The sequence below is a fragment of the Entamoeba histolytica genome, genomic scaffold (assembly GCF_000208925.1).
Source record: "Entamoeba histolytica HM-1:IMSS scf_1104750519307 genomic scaffold, whole genome shotgun sequence".
Taxonomy (NCBI): domain Eukaryota; phylum Evosea; order Mastigamoebida; family Endamoebidae; genus Entamoeba; species Entamoeba histolytica.
Genome location: NW_001914963.1, coordinates 36,772 through 50,689, shown reverse-complemented (window position 1 = coordinate 50,689; position 13,918 = coordinate 36,772). Strand labels below are relative to the sequence as shown.

The 13,918-nt window shown below is 25.2% G+C and overlaps 4 protein-coding genes across 4 annotated transcripts, besides 3 other annotated features; 3 read left to right on the top strand and 1 right to left on the bottom strand.

The window, feature by feature from the left end:
- Window positions 1-135: 135 nt before the first annotated feature.
- EHI_200850 (40S ribosomal protein S5, putative) lies at window positions 136-769 on the bottom strand (the record flags this gene model as incomplete). Its single annotated transcript, XM_645310.2, has 1 exon — window positions 136-769. One exon carries the CDS (start codon window positions 767-769, stop codon window positions 152-154), a length of 618 nt encoding a protein of 205 aa, XP_650402.1. The 3' UTR covers window positions 136-151.
- Window positions 770-1,133: 364 nt separating this feature from the next.
- On the top strand, window positions 1,134-2,600 carry EHI_200840 (Signal recognition particle receptor alpha subunit, putative; the record flags this gene model as incomplete). Its single annotated transcript, XM_647593.1, has 1 exon — window positions 1,134-2,600. The coding sequence occupies one exon, from the start codon at window positions 1,134-1,136 to the stop codon at window positions 2,598-2,600; it is 1,467 nt and encodes a 488-aa protein (XP_652685.1).
- Window positions 2,601-2,666: 66 nt separating this feature from the next.
- Window positions 2,667-2,966: a repeat region.
- Window positions 2,955-3,595: a repeat region.
- Window positions 3,596-4,236: 641 nt separating this feature from the next.
- Window positions 4,237-5,290: a repeat region.
- Window positions 5,291-5,393: 103 nt separating this feature from the next.
- EHI_200830 (uncharacterized protein) lies at window positions 5,394-6,497 on the top strand (the record flags this gene model as incomplete). The annotated part of the gene is made up of 1 exon (XM_647592.1): window positions 5,394-6,497. The coding sequence occupies one exon, from the start codon at window positions 5,394-5,396 to the stop codon at window positions 6,495-6,497; it is 1,104 nt and encodes a 367-aa protein (XP_652684.1).
- Window positions 6,498-6,694: 197 nt separating this feature from the next.
- EHI_200820 (ubiquitin carboxyl-terminal hydrolase, putative) lies at window positions 6,695-13,240 on the top strand (the record flags this gene model as incomplete). Its single annotated transcript, XM_647591.1, has 1 exon — window positions 6,695-13,240. One exon carries the CDS (start codon window positions 6,695-6,697, stop codon window positions 13,238-13,240), a length of 6,546 nt encoding a protein of 2,181 aa, XP_652683.1.
- Between the last annotated feature and the right edge of the window lie 678 nt (window positions 13,241-13,918).

The window sequence follows — 13,918 nt, the reverse complement described above, 5'->3', positions numbered from 1 at the left end:
CAGACTTTCTTTTCATTGCTTTGAATTTGAAAACTAATCATTAAAATAGTCAAAAAATATAGATTGAATCTTTCCTTTCATAAATACTAATCATTCTTAATAAAATAAAAAATCAAATAATATCACACCAAAAGTCAATTGAGTGTAAGTTTTATCTGTTAGATTTAGCAACACGTTCCATATCTTCCTTCTTCTTAATGGCAAATGAAGCAGTGTTAGATTTAGATGCGTTGACAATTTCATCAGCAAGACATTCGGCAAGAGTTTTAGAGTTTCTGAATGCTGCACTTCTGCATCCCATAGTCATTAAATAAAGGGCTTGGTTGATTCTTCTTAATGGTGAAACATCAACAGCTTGTCTCTTAGCATTTCCTCCTGTTCCAACACGAGTTGAATCTTCTCTTGGGGATGCGTTAATAATGGCATCAACTAATACTTGAATTGGGTTCTTTTCAGTTAATAAATGAATAATTTCAAAGGCTTCTTCAACAACTCTCATAGCAAGAAGTTTCTTTCCTGAATTCTTTCCATGTTGCATCATACAGCAAACTAATCTTTCAACAATTGGGCATTGAATCTTTCTGAATGGCTTAATTTGATATCTTCCAGCTGTGTGTGGAAGGAAGACTTGATACTTAAGCTTACTATTAATGGCAAGGAGTTCCTTAAGTGAAATATCACTAACGGTAACATCATAACTCCATTTATTGAAAAGTTTTGGTGCAAAAGTGTGTGCAGCTTCAACTGGTTGAGCGACGGTTTCAGCCATTAATGCAACTTTTGTTCTAGTTGTAGGGTTTATTAATTTTTAGTAAATTACTAGATTGTTTTTACTATTAAAATTGTTATTTAGAAAAATAGAAAAACATTATTTATTTCCAAAAAACAAAAATTAAGAAGATAATAATAAGTGAAAAGTAAAAGATCAGATGTATAATTTTGTATTAGAACAAAAGAATGGGTGGAGTTGTTTTTATTTATTTGAAGAAAAAGTGTTGATTAAAAACGTATTGATAATGACAAGATGATAAAAAGAATAAAATTCATCACCACAAACTATTCTTAAAGAAAAAAAATTAATAAAAAGATTCATACCTTTTCAAAGTAAAGAACTTAAAATATAATAAAAATAAATGGAAGAGATTGATATTATTACAACTGGTGGAATTGTATTATTCAAATGGGGACAAGGAAAATTAAGAGGGGAACCTATCAATGCGGTTATCAAAGACCATTTATTGGCTGATAGAACTGGAGAAAGCAAAGCAATTGTTGAGAATTATATGATAAGATGGTTATCAGATAATGAAACCTCAACTATAATATTAGTTGTTCATGTTAAAACAATTAAAGTTGATTATATTGATTTATTTATTAAAGAAATGATGAAAAAATTTAAAGAACAGTATTTACCAAGTAAGACAATTGTTAAAAGTGTTATGAATACTACTGCAGAAGAAACATTAAAGGAGTGTCAAGAACGTTGTAAACAAGACAAGGCTAATAAAAGGATGAGGAAATTTGAAGAAACTGAAAAGGGAGCTGAAAAAGCAATGAAACTAAAGAAAGCTAAAGGTGAAAGTAAAAAGAAAGAAGAAAAAATTATAATTGGAGAAGGTGAGAATAAAACTTATAAATTTGAAGGAATGAAGAAACAAGAAAAACCAAAATCAAATGGTTCTACATTGTCTAAAATTTTTGCAGGATTTAATGGTACTAGAATTATTGATGAAGCAGAGTCAATAGAACAAGCAGAAAAAATAGAGAAAATGTTAATTGAAAAAAATGTTAATTCTGAAATTGCAGCACAAATTAAAAATAATATTCAAACCTTATTAAATGGAAAGAAAGTTGATACTTTTACATTAAGTGGAACTGTTATTCAAGGTGTTACTGAAGTACTTACTCGAATTATGACACCAACAAGTCCTATTGATGTTGCTAAAGAAATATCTGAAAAGAAAGCAAATGGAGAGGTTTATACAATGGTGTTCTTAGGAGTTAATGGTGTTGGTAAATCAACTTCATTATCAAAAATGGCATGTTGGTTAACATCACTAAATTATAAGGTAATGATTGCAGCTTGTGATACGTTCAGAGCTGGTGCTGTTGATCAATTAGCTGTCCATGCTCAAAAATTAGGAATTACATTATATGAAAAGGGTTATGATACTGATCCATCTGCCATTGCTAGAAATGCATTAAAACGAGCAAAAGAAGATGGGTATGATGTATTATTAGTTGATACAGCAGGAAGAATGCAAGGAAATGATGCACTGATGAAAGCCATTGCTAAATTAGTTCATTCAGCACAAACTGATTTAGTACTGTTTGTTGCTGAGGCATTAGTAGGAAATGATGCAGTTAATCAACTGACAACATTCAATAGATATATTATTGATTATGCACCAAACAAACAATCAAAAGGAGTAAATGGTATTATTTTGACTAAATTTGATACTATAGATGATAAAGTTGGAGCAGCCATATCATTGACATATTGTACTGGAATACCAATATTATTTGTAGGGTCTGGACAGCATTACACGGATTTAAAATTATTAGATATTGATGAGTTAATCTCAACACTCTTAAAATAAAAATAACCATTTTTCTTTTTCATCATTTTTATTTTATATCTTTTTATCAGGAAAGTGCTGAATGAAAAGAAACACAACAGACAACATAAAAGCTAATAACAAAAGAAAAATTCATTATCAACCAACAAACATAAATGACAGAAGAATGAGTGAAAGTATGTATTATCTGTATTAGCAGGGAAATATTAGTAATCACATGAAACATTACCATAATAATGACTATAATCAAGACAAATACATCATTAACTATATGCTTCTTTTCACTCATTATTTCATTAATTTTCATTATCATAACTATTTTATCATAACTTCAATAGAAATCAACAGTATTATCATAACAAAAATAAATTTCATAATAAAATACAACAAAACATGATTATGTATGTAAACAAGTTATATAAACAGATATTAATTACATAATTTAATGAATTTGATACGTTTGATTTTTAATAATCCTCTTAAATGTATTAATAATGATGAAACAGTTATAACTTACAATAATGATTTATTTATTAATGACAATTCATTCTATACTAGAAGAAAATATATATTAACAAAGCATGAAAGAAAAGAGATGATGTATTATAGATGTTGCTATATTTCCAAGATATGAATATAGAATTAAATTATATTCACAAAATAAATACAAAGAATTACAAGAGAAAATAAGAATTAATAAAGAATTAATAAATGAAGAAATAATACCTGTTATATTATCAATAAATGGATTCACAAAGAGTCTATAAAAAGAATAAAAATAATAAAACTACAATTAGACTTCTCCAAAACCATCTGAACAATCACTATAAAATGTATGAAAGAATTAATGTTTTACACATTCAATTCTGGCAGCACATTAGAAGAAGAATCCAACTTTCTCTTAATATAAAATAAATATAAAGGATAAGTAAAACATAATGAAGAAATTGAAATTAACATTTCTAAATAATCATAAAAATAAACTGTTAATAAATATATTAATTAACACTTTTTTTACTCTAAATTAGAGGTTAGAAGATTTTATGTTAGAAGTACAACACAAACATTAAAATACATCAAAATTTTAATTCATCATCTATCATCATTTATGATGTTGTATTTTTATAGAGAATGTATTACCCAACATTGCAAGAATAGTAATGATTCTTATTTGTGATGATGGATAATATTTATTATAAGAGAAATATCTATATTTATAAAGATAGTAGTATTATTATCTGTTAAAAATATGTGTGATAATATGAAGTATTTATCAAAAAAAAAGAATTTCATGCTATTGGTGACAAAAGAAGATAGTCATAATAAGACAGTGATAATAGGATGTTCATTCTACATAAAATAAGAAAATAAAACATGAAGAATTTTAATACACGACTAAATTCAAATAAAAATCAAATAACAATTAGAATAATTTAAGTTGATAATGTTTGAAAAGACTTTAATTTCATTAAAATAAAGGAAAGAAGAATAAAAAAATTACACTTCTCAACAAACATGAAAAATTAAAGAAAGAATGAATTGTTAATGAGTAAATATTCTTAAATACAACTATGTGAATATTCTCTAGTGAGCAAAGAACAATAGAAAATACATTCAATAACATTTAATTAATTATTTTTTATTTATATAAAACTTGATAACATATTAGATAGATGGTACAGTAAGAAAGGAATGTGGAATAGAATTAAAAAAGCCCTAGGTCATAAAATCCCAGAAACAAAAATAGAAGAAATAATAAATGAAGGGATAGAAAAGAAAAAAGAAAAAGAAGTAGTAGTAGTAGTAGAAATAAAGAAATTATTGACAAATACATCAAAAAATGGAAGTATCATCAAATAAGTGAACATTTTAGAAGATGGTTTGAGTCAAAAGGAGTAGATAAAACTACTACAGTGAAAGCATGGAAGTCCATCAATATTAAAAAGAATGCATTTCTTCAATTAACTAAAATGCAAGATGGAGCAATATTTTGTGGGTATAAGAAAGCAAAAATAATGAAAAATGAAAGATTGAAATACTGCCCACTATGTAAAGACAAGATAGCTACAGTAGAACACATTCTACTATCTTGTATTTATCATAATAAATCACAAATGGAAAAACATGACCATATTGGCATTATAATATTGATTGATAAGAAAATATACATTAAATAATCAATATAAACATCCTATATGAAACAGTGTTCCAATATAAAGACATCACTATGATATGGAACAAACAAATAATACATAAAATTGATGGACAATACCACAAAATATCAGATATATATGTATTAGATAAAAAGAATAAAACTGGTCTAATATTTGATATGACTATTGTGGATGATCACAATATTAATTAAGTGTAAATGAAGAAAAGAAATATGTATAAGGAATTAAAGAATATTCTAATGAAAATAGAAAAATTAAAAGATGTCAAAATAATTCCAGTAATAATATCAATTAATTGAATTAATAAATAAATAAAGTATCAGACTAATCAAAGAATTAAAAATTGAAATTGACATTGTTAAAGAAGTAAAAAACCTTGTAATAAAAAACATGATGGATGTCATTGAATACTGCGGAGATCACAACCAAACATACTCCGTAGAGCTACTAGAAGAAGAAGACGAAGGGATGGGATTAGTCTCCCCTGAGCCAGGAAGAATAGAATCTATTTCTATTAATACTTAATTAATTGATTTTATTATTTATATAAAACTTGAATGGTTTAAAAAAAGTGAGAAAAGCTTTTTTAGAAATTTGGAATGAACTTAAAAATAAGAATTTTAGATATCAATAAGAATTGATGGATGTAGAAGGAATTATATTTGATCAATGTACTCTTTCATTAGATGAGAGTGATTTAAAAATTAAAAAAATGATGCGATTGAATACAGAAGATAGAAGTCTTATCAAATGTTTAAAATTAATAAATACTGGATTAGTTGGACTCAATAAGTTTAAAATATCAATATGCCCTCAAATACTTCAACACTTTAAAGAGGCATATAAGTCATTATTACTTTTACCAGAAACAAGTTTTTCAACACAACAAATTATTACTACAACATTATTAATTAGAATTAATGAATTAAAAATTATTAATAAAGTTGTTGCTCAATTAAAAAGAGGTGAAATACCAATTGTTTTTATTGATAAAATTGATCAAGAAATTATTCGATTACAAGAGTTAAATACAGAAATTCTTCAGTTTCATATTAAACAAGTGTTATCTGAATTAATTCTTATTAGAAGTGTTATTACTATTGCTAAAGCAGTAAGTATTTTTGATATTAATTTGCTTCATTCAACAATGAAAGACGTTGATACTACAAGAATGAATATTATTTCAACTATTACAGAAATTTTTTGTGGTGATCCAATTAAAGTTAAACAAATGTTAAATACATTTTATTCATTTGAATGGAATAATTTTATTAATAAATGTCTTGATCTATGTATTAGAAGAGGAGATATTTTATTAGGTCCTCCTAATTTACAATTGTTTAAATCACTTGAACTTTTTGAGTCATTTCGTTTAAGGTGGAAAGGTAATTTTATTATTCTTCATTCTATCTCTTCTCTTATAAATATAAATAATACACTCAAATGTTTTATTGATAATTCATATGGAAATCCATCTCATCCAATAAGTTTGATATATCCAGAAAGTTTTATTGATGAATATGAATATTGGATTCCTTCAATCCTTGCTACTATAGTCTCTGCTAGTGATTTTTCTTCTTATCTTGTAGAAGAAGAACGAAAAGAGCTTCGATCTTTTATAATAGTAAAATGTGATAACGTATATTTTATTTGGTGTGGACATTTTATCACTCAACAAATTGATGTGATAGCAGCGCAGTTTGATGAGATGATTAAACAATTGTATTATTTATCGGATTTGTAAGATTTTTATCATATCTCTTTTTTTAATCACAAAAATTTTCATTATCATTAGTTTAAACCTCAATATAAATCTCATCTTAAAATCAACAAAAGCAAAAGGAATAATAAATTATAATAAAATTATAAAAGAATAATAAAATTATTAGAAAGAAAAAACTGAAAAAATTGTATCTTTCAAAAGAAAAAATCCAGTAATTGATGACAGAAGAAAAAGACTTTATAGTATTTGATGTGGAAAAAGAAAATAAAAAGAATCAAGTTGTTCAATGTGCTTTCAATGGAAATGAATCAAAACTTAGTTCTAATGGAATAACTGGTAATGTTAATATAATGTTGACTAATACTGATGAAACAGATACAGACGTTGAAGAGATGAATTATATTGTAAAAAAAATTAGTGAAGAAAATTATTTTTATTATATGCGATCAGAGTATGAAACATTTTTATTAAAATTCACTACAACAAATATGAAAAAATTATCAGATCAATTCTATAAAGAGTTTGTCAATAAGAACATTAAAGTGTTCTTTAATAAAATTAAAAAAGAAACAATGTACACGGAATTAATATTAAAGTTCATAACATTTTATTTAAATTTATTCTTTTCTAGAATTGAACTTGTTGATGAAGAAGGATGGAAGTTATTTGGTGATATTTTCAATTATGAAGAATTTAAGAAAAGTAAAACTGTGTATAATATTGAAAAGGCAAAGTATATTGAAGAAGTACCATTAGTTGTTGAATTTATTATAGAAATAAATAAAATAGATGGGTTTAATAAAATATATGAAATGATTAGATTATATGATTTAAAACTTCTTAATTCTATGCTTACATCTGTTAGTTATATTTTTTCAAATGACAATATGTATTTAATTGAAGACCAAAGAACAGAAATAGCAAAAGGTATTTTTGAAAGAATGCAAGAATTGGATTGTAAAACTTGTTCTATTCAATTAATCAAATCATTTATATCAATATCTGAACATTTTCTTTGTGTTGAATATATAGATTATATTATTTGTTGTGTATTAGTAAAATCATTAAATTCTTTTGATCAAAGAATGACATTTTTTACTTCTGCTACAAGACTATTAAAAAAATTAACATGTGAATGGGTAAAAGAAGATTTAAATAAACATAGTTTATTAGAAGAACATAAAGAAGATCCTTTTAAAACACAAAATGAAATTGTTGAATTATTTATTCCTTGTTTAAGTATATTAAATGAATCTATTCAAAAACAAATATTAATTACAGCATTACCAATTTTTGATTTCTTAAGTAAACATGGAAAGAAATCGGAAATATTTGAACGTTATTTAATGATTATTGGGAGCGGACATATTTCAATTGTTGAAGTTATTATTCCTGTATTTAAAAGTATGATTGAAGAAGAATTAAATGATGAGACTTTTTCATTAGTTATTTCAACATTAAGAAAAGTAGAAGACAAAACTATTGGACATTTTGAATTGTTTTGTGATTTAGTTGAAAAGAAAGTTTCACTTTTAAATGAGTTATTTGACTTATTTATTAATAAAAGTGATATAGAAATTTCTCAAATGTCAACTTTATTTTCTAAAGTTATTCAAGTAACTGAAGACAACCCTTTATTTAATGAGTTAATTAATAAGATTAAAGAATTTATTGACAATTCATATAAGGAAGAAAAGTCAATAATATTTTGTGAAGCTGTATTTGCTTTATTAATTGAACATTCCCAAAGTAGAATATTCATTGAAAAAGGAATAAATGAAATATTTATGAAAGTAATCACTGATAATATTCAACTGGAATTTACTAATGAAAGAAAGGAAATAGTTGGTGGTGCCTTAAATGTTTTGTTAGGAATGTCTCTTATTGATATTGAATTACCATTAACACTATTTTCAGAATTATGGGAAGTTTTTATGAACCAAAACACTTCACAAGAATTTAAAAGTCAATTGTTTTTATTCTTCAATAATTTCTTTAGTAAAGATAGTGAAGCAAAAGAATTAGCTTTATGCCCATTAGATGAACATCTCCATAATGATGATGAAATTATTCTTTTTGACTCTTCTGAAGGAGTACAATTAATTAAAGTAATCATTGAAGAAGTAAATAAAGAAGCTTTAATAAAAAATGGAGAAGGATATAAATTTAATGGAAATTTAAATGATATTGCTCATCTTGTTCCATTAAAGCGATTATTGATTATCACTAATAATAAAGTTACTGAAGAAAAAGCAATGGATTTATTGGTATCTATTGTTAAGTCAGTTCCTGTTCAAGTTGGATGGAGGGTTGTCATAGAATGGATAAAAGACATTAACCAATTATATTCTCAGAGCCATGACGATAAATTAAAGAAAGAACAAGTTATTAATTTAAAAGTTTTAAATGCCTTATTAATTGAATGGACTTCAACTAGTGAAGGAAAAGCAATTTCTCATGTAAGGTCTTTAAAAGGAAAACCAATGATATTTAACGTTATTATAAAGACAGGAGAAAAGGTTATTATGAAAAACCAAATTAAAATTTTATCATCTTTAAGTATTGGAGAAATGAAAAAAAGAATTGAGAAAGAATTTAAAATTGATTTAGATAAATCAACAATTGAAATAGATGGTGTTGATGATTTTGATGAAACCACAAGTATTAGTGATTTGTTACTACAAAATGAAAGTGAAATTGTTGTAAAAATGGCAAAAGAAGAAAGTGATAATTCGTTATTTAGATCAAATGAATTCCCATCTTCTCAGTATTACAAAAAAGAAGTTAGCATGGAAGATGTTAAAACGTTAGTAGAAATGACTGGAGTTTCAAAACAAATTGCATACTGTGCTTTAAAAAAATATTTATATTATTCCAATGCTGTTGATTTAGCATGTTCAGCATTGTTTGATGATATTGACTCTATTACAGCGGCATATACAAAAGACCTTGAAAATGGTGAAATTTATGATATTCCAGATGATGATGAAGTTCCAAAAAAAGAAGTAGATCTTTCATTTATTAAATTAGTCTCAGACTCAGATGAAATAATAACAATTGTTGAGTGTTTAAAAAAACATTTTGGAGAAGAAGTTGAAAAAATTGTATGGAAAATTATGATGAGTTTACCATCATTTAGTGGAATAATGAAAAAAGTTAATTCGTGTTTTGGAATGAGTGAACTGTATGGACCAAAAGGAGTATTTAATCTATTAACAGAACAGAGTGACTATACATTATTATATACTTTACAATTAGTTGATAAAATATTGTTTCCAGAAAAAGATAATGAAAATTCTACTACAACAGATACAATAAAAAGTCAAACATTATTAAGGGAGATTATTGTTAAATCTCAACCAATTTTTGATCAAATTTGTTTGGCATTCAGAAGTGTATTAAGAAGAGAAAGTAATTTGATTGTTGATATTGTTGAAATGTTCAGTAAGATATTTTCATTCTTTATTCATAAGTTATGTAAGCATCAACAATTGACATTTAATGTGACAGAAAATCATGAACTTTTTGATGAATGTTTTGATATAATTCTTAAGAACCCAAACAATCCTCATATTTCAGGTGTTTTTATTTCTATTTCTTCTTCTGTTTGCGAGTTAAGAAATAAAGGGTCTAGTATTAATGTTGTTCCTGATCTTCATGACTTTCTTATTCAATACTTCAATTCACAACAAAAGTATGATGATGAACAAGTCATTACAATATCATTTATAACTTCGTTAGTCAATTTTTATCAAAGTAATTCAACATTATTATATGACCAAACACAAAAGTTAATGAAAGATTTATTTAATGCATTAGAACTTTATGGAACAAAAAGGGCAATATATTTTTATACTAAAACTATTTGTTTATTGATTGAAAGTATTAATGAAAATATTATTGATTTTCAAGAAGTATTTGATTATGTTATTCAAAAGATATGTACTGTTGAACCAAATGAACAATTTACTGATGACTCAGATTATTATATCACTGGGTTATTAAAAATTGCTAAATTATTATTACCAAAAGTTGAAATTATTCCAGAGAAGATAGATTTAACTATTTCTAAAGTATTTAATAACTGCTATGGAAATCCATTAAAATATAAATTAAAATCAGTAAGAAATAGTTCATATGATTTAATTAATACTGTATTTACAATTTGTCCTAATCTTATTAAAATGTTTAGTACTGAAGTATTTGATAAATGTTTCCAATACAAAGTTATTAAAAAATTAGATATAGTACCAAAGACGAGTAGAACTGGATATAGAGGAATAAGGAATATTGGATCAACATGTTATATAAATTCAATTCTTCAACAACTATTTATGATGAAAGAATTTAGAGAAAAAATTTTAAGAATAGTATCAACTGATACTATGAAAGTTACAAAACAATTGCAAAAATTATTTATTTCATTAAAAGGTGGAAGTCAAGATTGTTATAGTGCAGACTCATTAATCGATGAAATTCAAAAACATAAAAAAATGTATGACCTCAAAGTTCAGCAACATGACGCTTGTGATTTCCTTATTATGTTACTTGATTGTTTAGAAGATGAAATGAATAAAGGAAGTCAACAACAAATATTTCCAATATTTACATTACAAACTGTTATACAAACTGATTCACTAGATAGTACTGTAAAAGAAAACCGTGAAACAAAAGAAGAGTTTAGAACTTTACCATTACCAATTCAAGGAAAAAGAAATGTAGGACAATGTTTAAGTAATTTCTTTAAACCAGAATTCTTTAAAGGAGATAATAGATTAAAAACTGATGATGGAAGGTATTTTAATGCAGTAAAACAATATAAAATTGAAAGTTTACCTCATTATCTATTTTTACAATTAAATAGATTTGATTCATTTGATGTTAATGTTATGAAGATTAATGATAAATGTGAAGTACCATTAACTCTTGATTTAAGTAAATATATGAAAAATAAAAATTTAAATGGAGAATATCATTTAAATGGTGTTGTTATTCATACTGGAAATGCTGGGTATGGACATTATTTTTCATATATTTTAAACGATGGAAAGTGGATAGAATTTAATGATAGTAGAGTTAGTTATATTTCATGTGATATGGCAACAAGGAATATGAATGGTGGATACAAGGATTTTGGAGGCTATTTGCTCGTGTATGAAAAAAAGGGTTATCAAGAAGAACAAAATCTAGACCAAGTTGGAGAGGATATTCTAAAAGAATTAAAAGCTGAAGAAGAAAGGATTAGTAATGATGTAATGTATCATGACAACCAATGTTTAAAATTAATACTTAAACAATCTAAATTATTTGATCCAACAGTAATGGGAAAAGCTATTATGTATTGTTTTAGATATGCATTTTCTTTATTAGATGAAGGAGAACAAAATAATGGATTAGTTGATCAAATTATTGAAGGTATGACGAACTATAATAATCCAGAGATTGGTAAAAAAATATTAGAAGATGCTATTAAAAATGATTTTGTTTCTTTATATTGTATTACTTCATTAGAAAGTATAAGAACAAGAGCATCAAGATTAATAACAACCGTAATTAGATGGGTAGCTGAAAATGATTCAGTAGTGTTATTCTCAGAAAGTGAGATATTATACAAGTTCTATCAATATCTAAGATCGTTATTAATATTTTCAAGGTCATATCCAAAAAATTTAAAACAATACTTTATATTGTTTGATGCCTTAGCTTCAATTGGACCACAAGCATGTTATTCTTTAAGTAAAATGGGATTAATCAAATCATTTTGGTATTATTTCCTTAATAAAAATGAATTTACTGAAAAAAATATCAGTACTATAGTGTTAGATGTATTTCCTGATTTAAAGTATTTTGTAACAACATTACAAAAAGTTATTTGTTCATGTTATACAGATGATCATAATAAACAAATAACTCCATTTTCAAATACACAAAATTCAGAATATTTAGATAATTCATATTCAAAGTATAAAAATTTAATATTTTCAAGTGATTTATTACTTCAATTAATTGCGTATAATTATGACTCGGGGTGTATTTTACTAAAACATATTAGTTATAATAATTTTGATGAAAGTTTAAATATTATTAACCAATTTAAAGAATACATTCATCTTCGTAAACATGAAAATGAATTGAGTAACTTTTTCAATGTGTTTGATGAATTGTTAATGATGAATGATGACTATTCTGAACTAAGAGCTTTTTGTCTATTTTCTCCATATACAAACAAACAAAGAAGTTCTTTATGTGGAAATATCCCACAAACAATGACAAATGGTTTATTGAAAAAGTTTAATATCTATTCACCATCATCAAAATTAAAACTATCATTTATAATTCGAATGTCAAAAAAATTACCATATGTTAAACAAATGTTATTGGAAAATACAATGGTATTAGAAAAAATGATCAATTATTTAAATCAAATTATTAGAACTAATTATCATGTATATAAAGAAAACCTTTCGGAACAAGATTTCATAGGTTATGGAAAATATATCATTCAAACTATACCAGAAGAAACAAAAAAAGAAATTGAATTCCAAGAACTTACTTATTTACTTGAATTAGTGGATGAACGTTCATCTATGTCATTTGATATTAATGCATTAGAACAAGAAATTAAAGAAACTAAAGAAGAGTTAAAACCACTTAAAGAGTATCAACCTACTTCTTCTGTACCAACTAAAGTAGTTTCAGATAGTGGTTATTTTGAATCAGATATTAATGATGATATTGGTTTGTCTACAACATATTCTCATTAAATACATTCAATTCCTTTTCTTTTTTTTTAGTATTTTATTTATATAACGTTTCATTCTTTTGTAATTTTTCAAAGAAAATTTAGAAAAATCCAAGCTACCTCTAAACCATGTTGGTTTATCTGCTTCTAACCTTGCTTGAAAATTACTTGGTTTGAAACACAAAAACTGTTATATCAATTGAAAAAACTCATTTAATACCTTTTTCTTTATTTTTGTAATCTATATATTTGTTCAAAGAAAGCCTCTTATTCTTAGACATGGAATTATGTCAATTATTCTTGAAGAAGATGGAATTGTTTTATCTAATCAAAAAGTTATATTCCCAAAGTATGGTTCAATAGAGTTGAACAAAGAGACATTGTGATTATCATTCTAATCATTTATTCCTTATATTAATGCATTCCCTTTTAAATATCTTGTTCTTAGATAGAGTTATACTAATAAACAGCACATTGATTTAGATACGACTAGAATTACTATTCCTCGATAGGGAAATACTTATTTGATTCTGTCTATTGTTCCAAGATGGATTTGTCTGATCAACTTATAATATCAGGAAATACAAACACACTGACTTTCTTCAAGAAGAAAAAAATATTTTAGTAAAAGAAAATCTTGTATTTTAGAGAAATAAAATAAATAGACAATTTAATTGAATTTATTTAAAAAGAATGAATT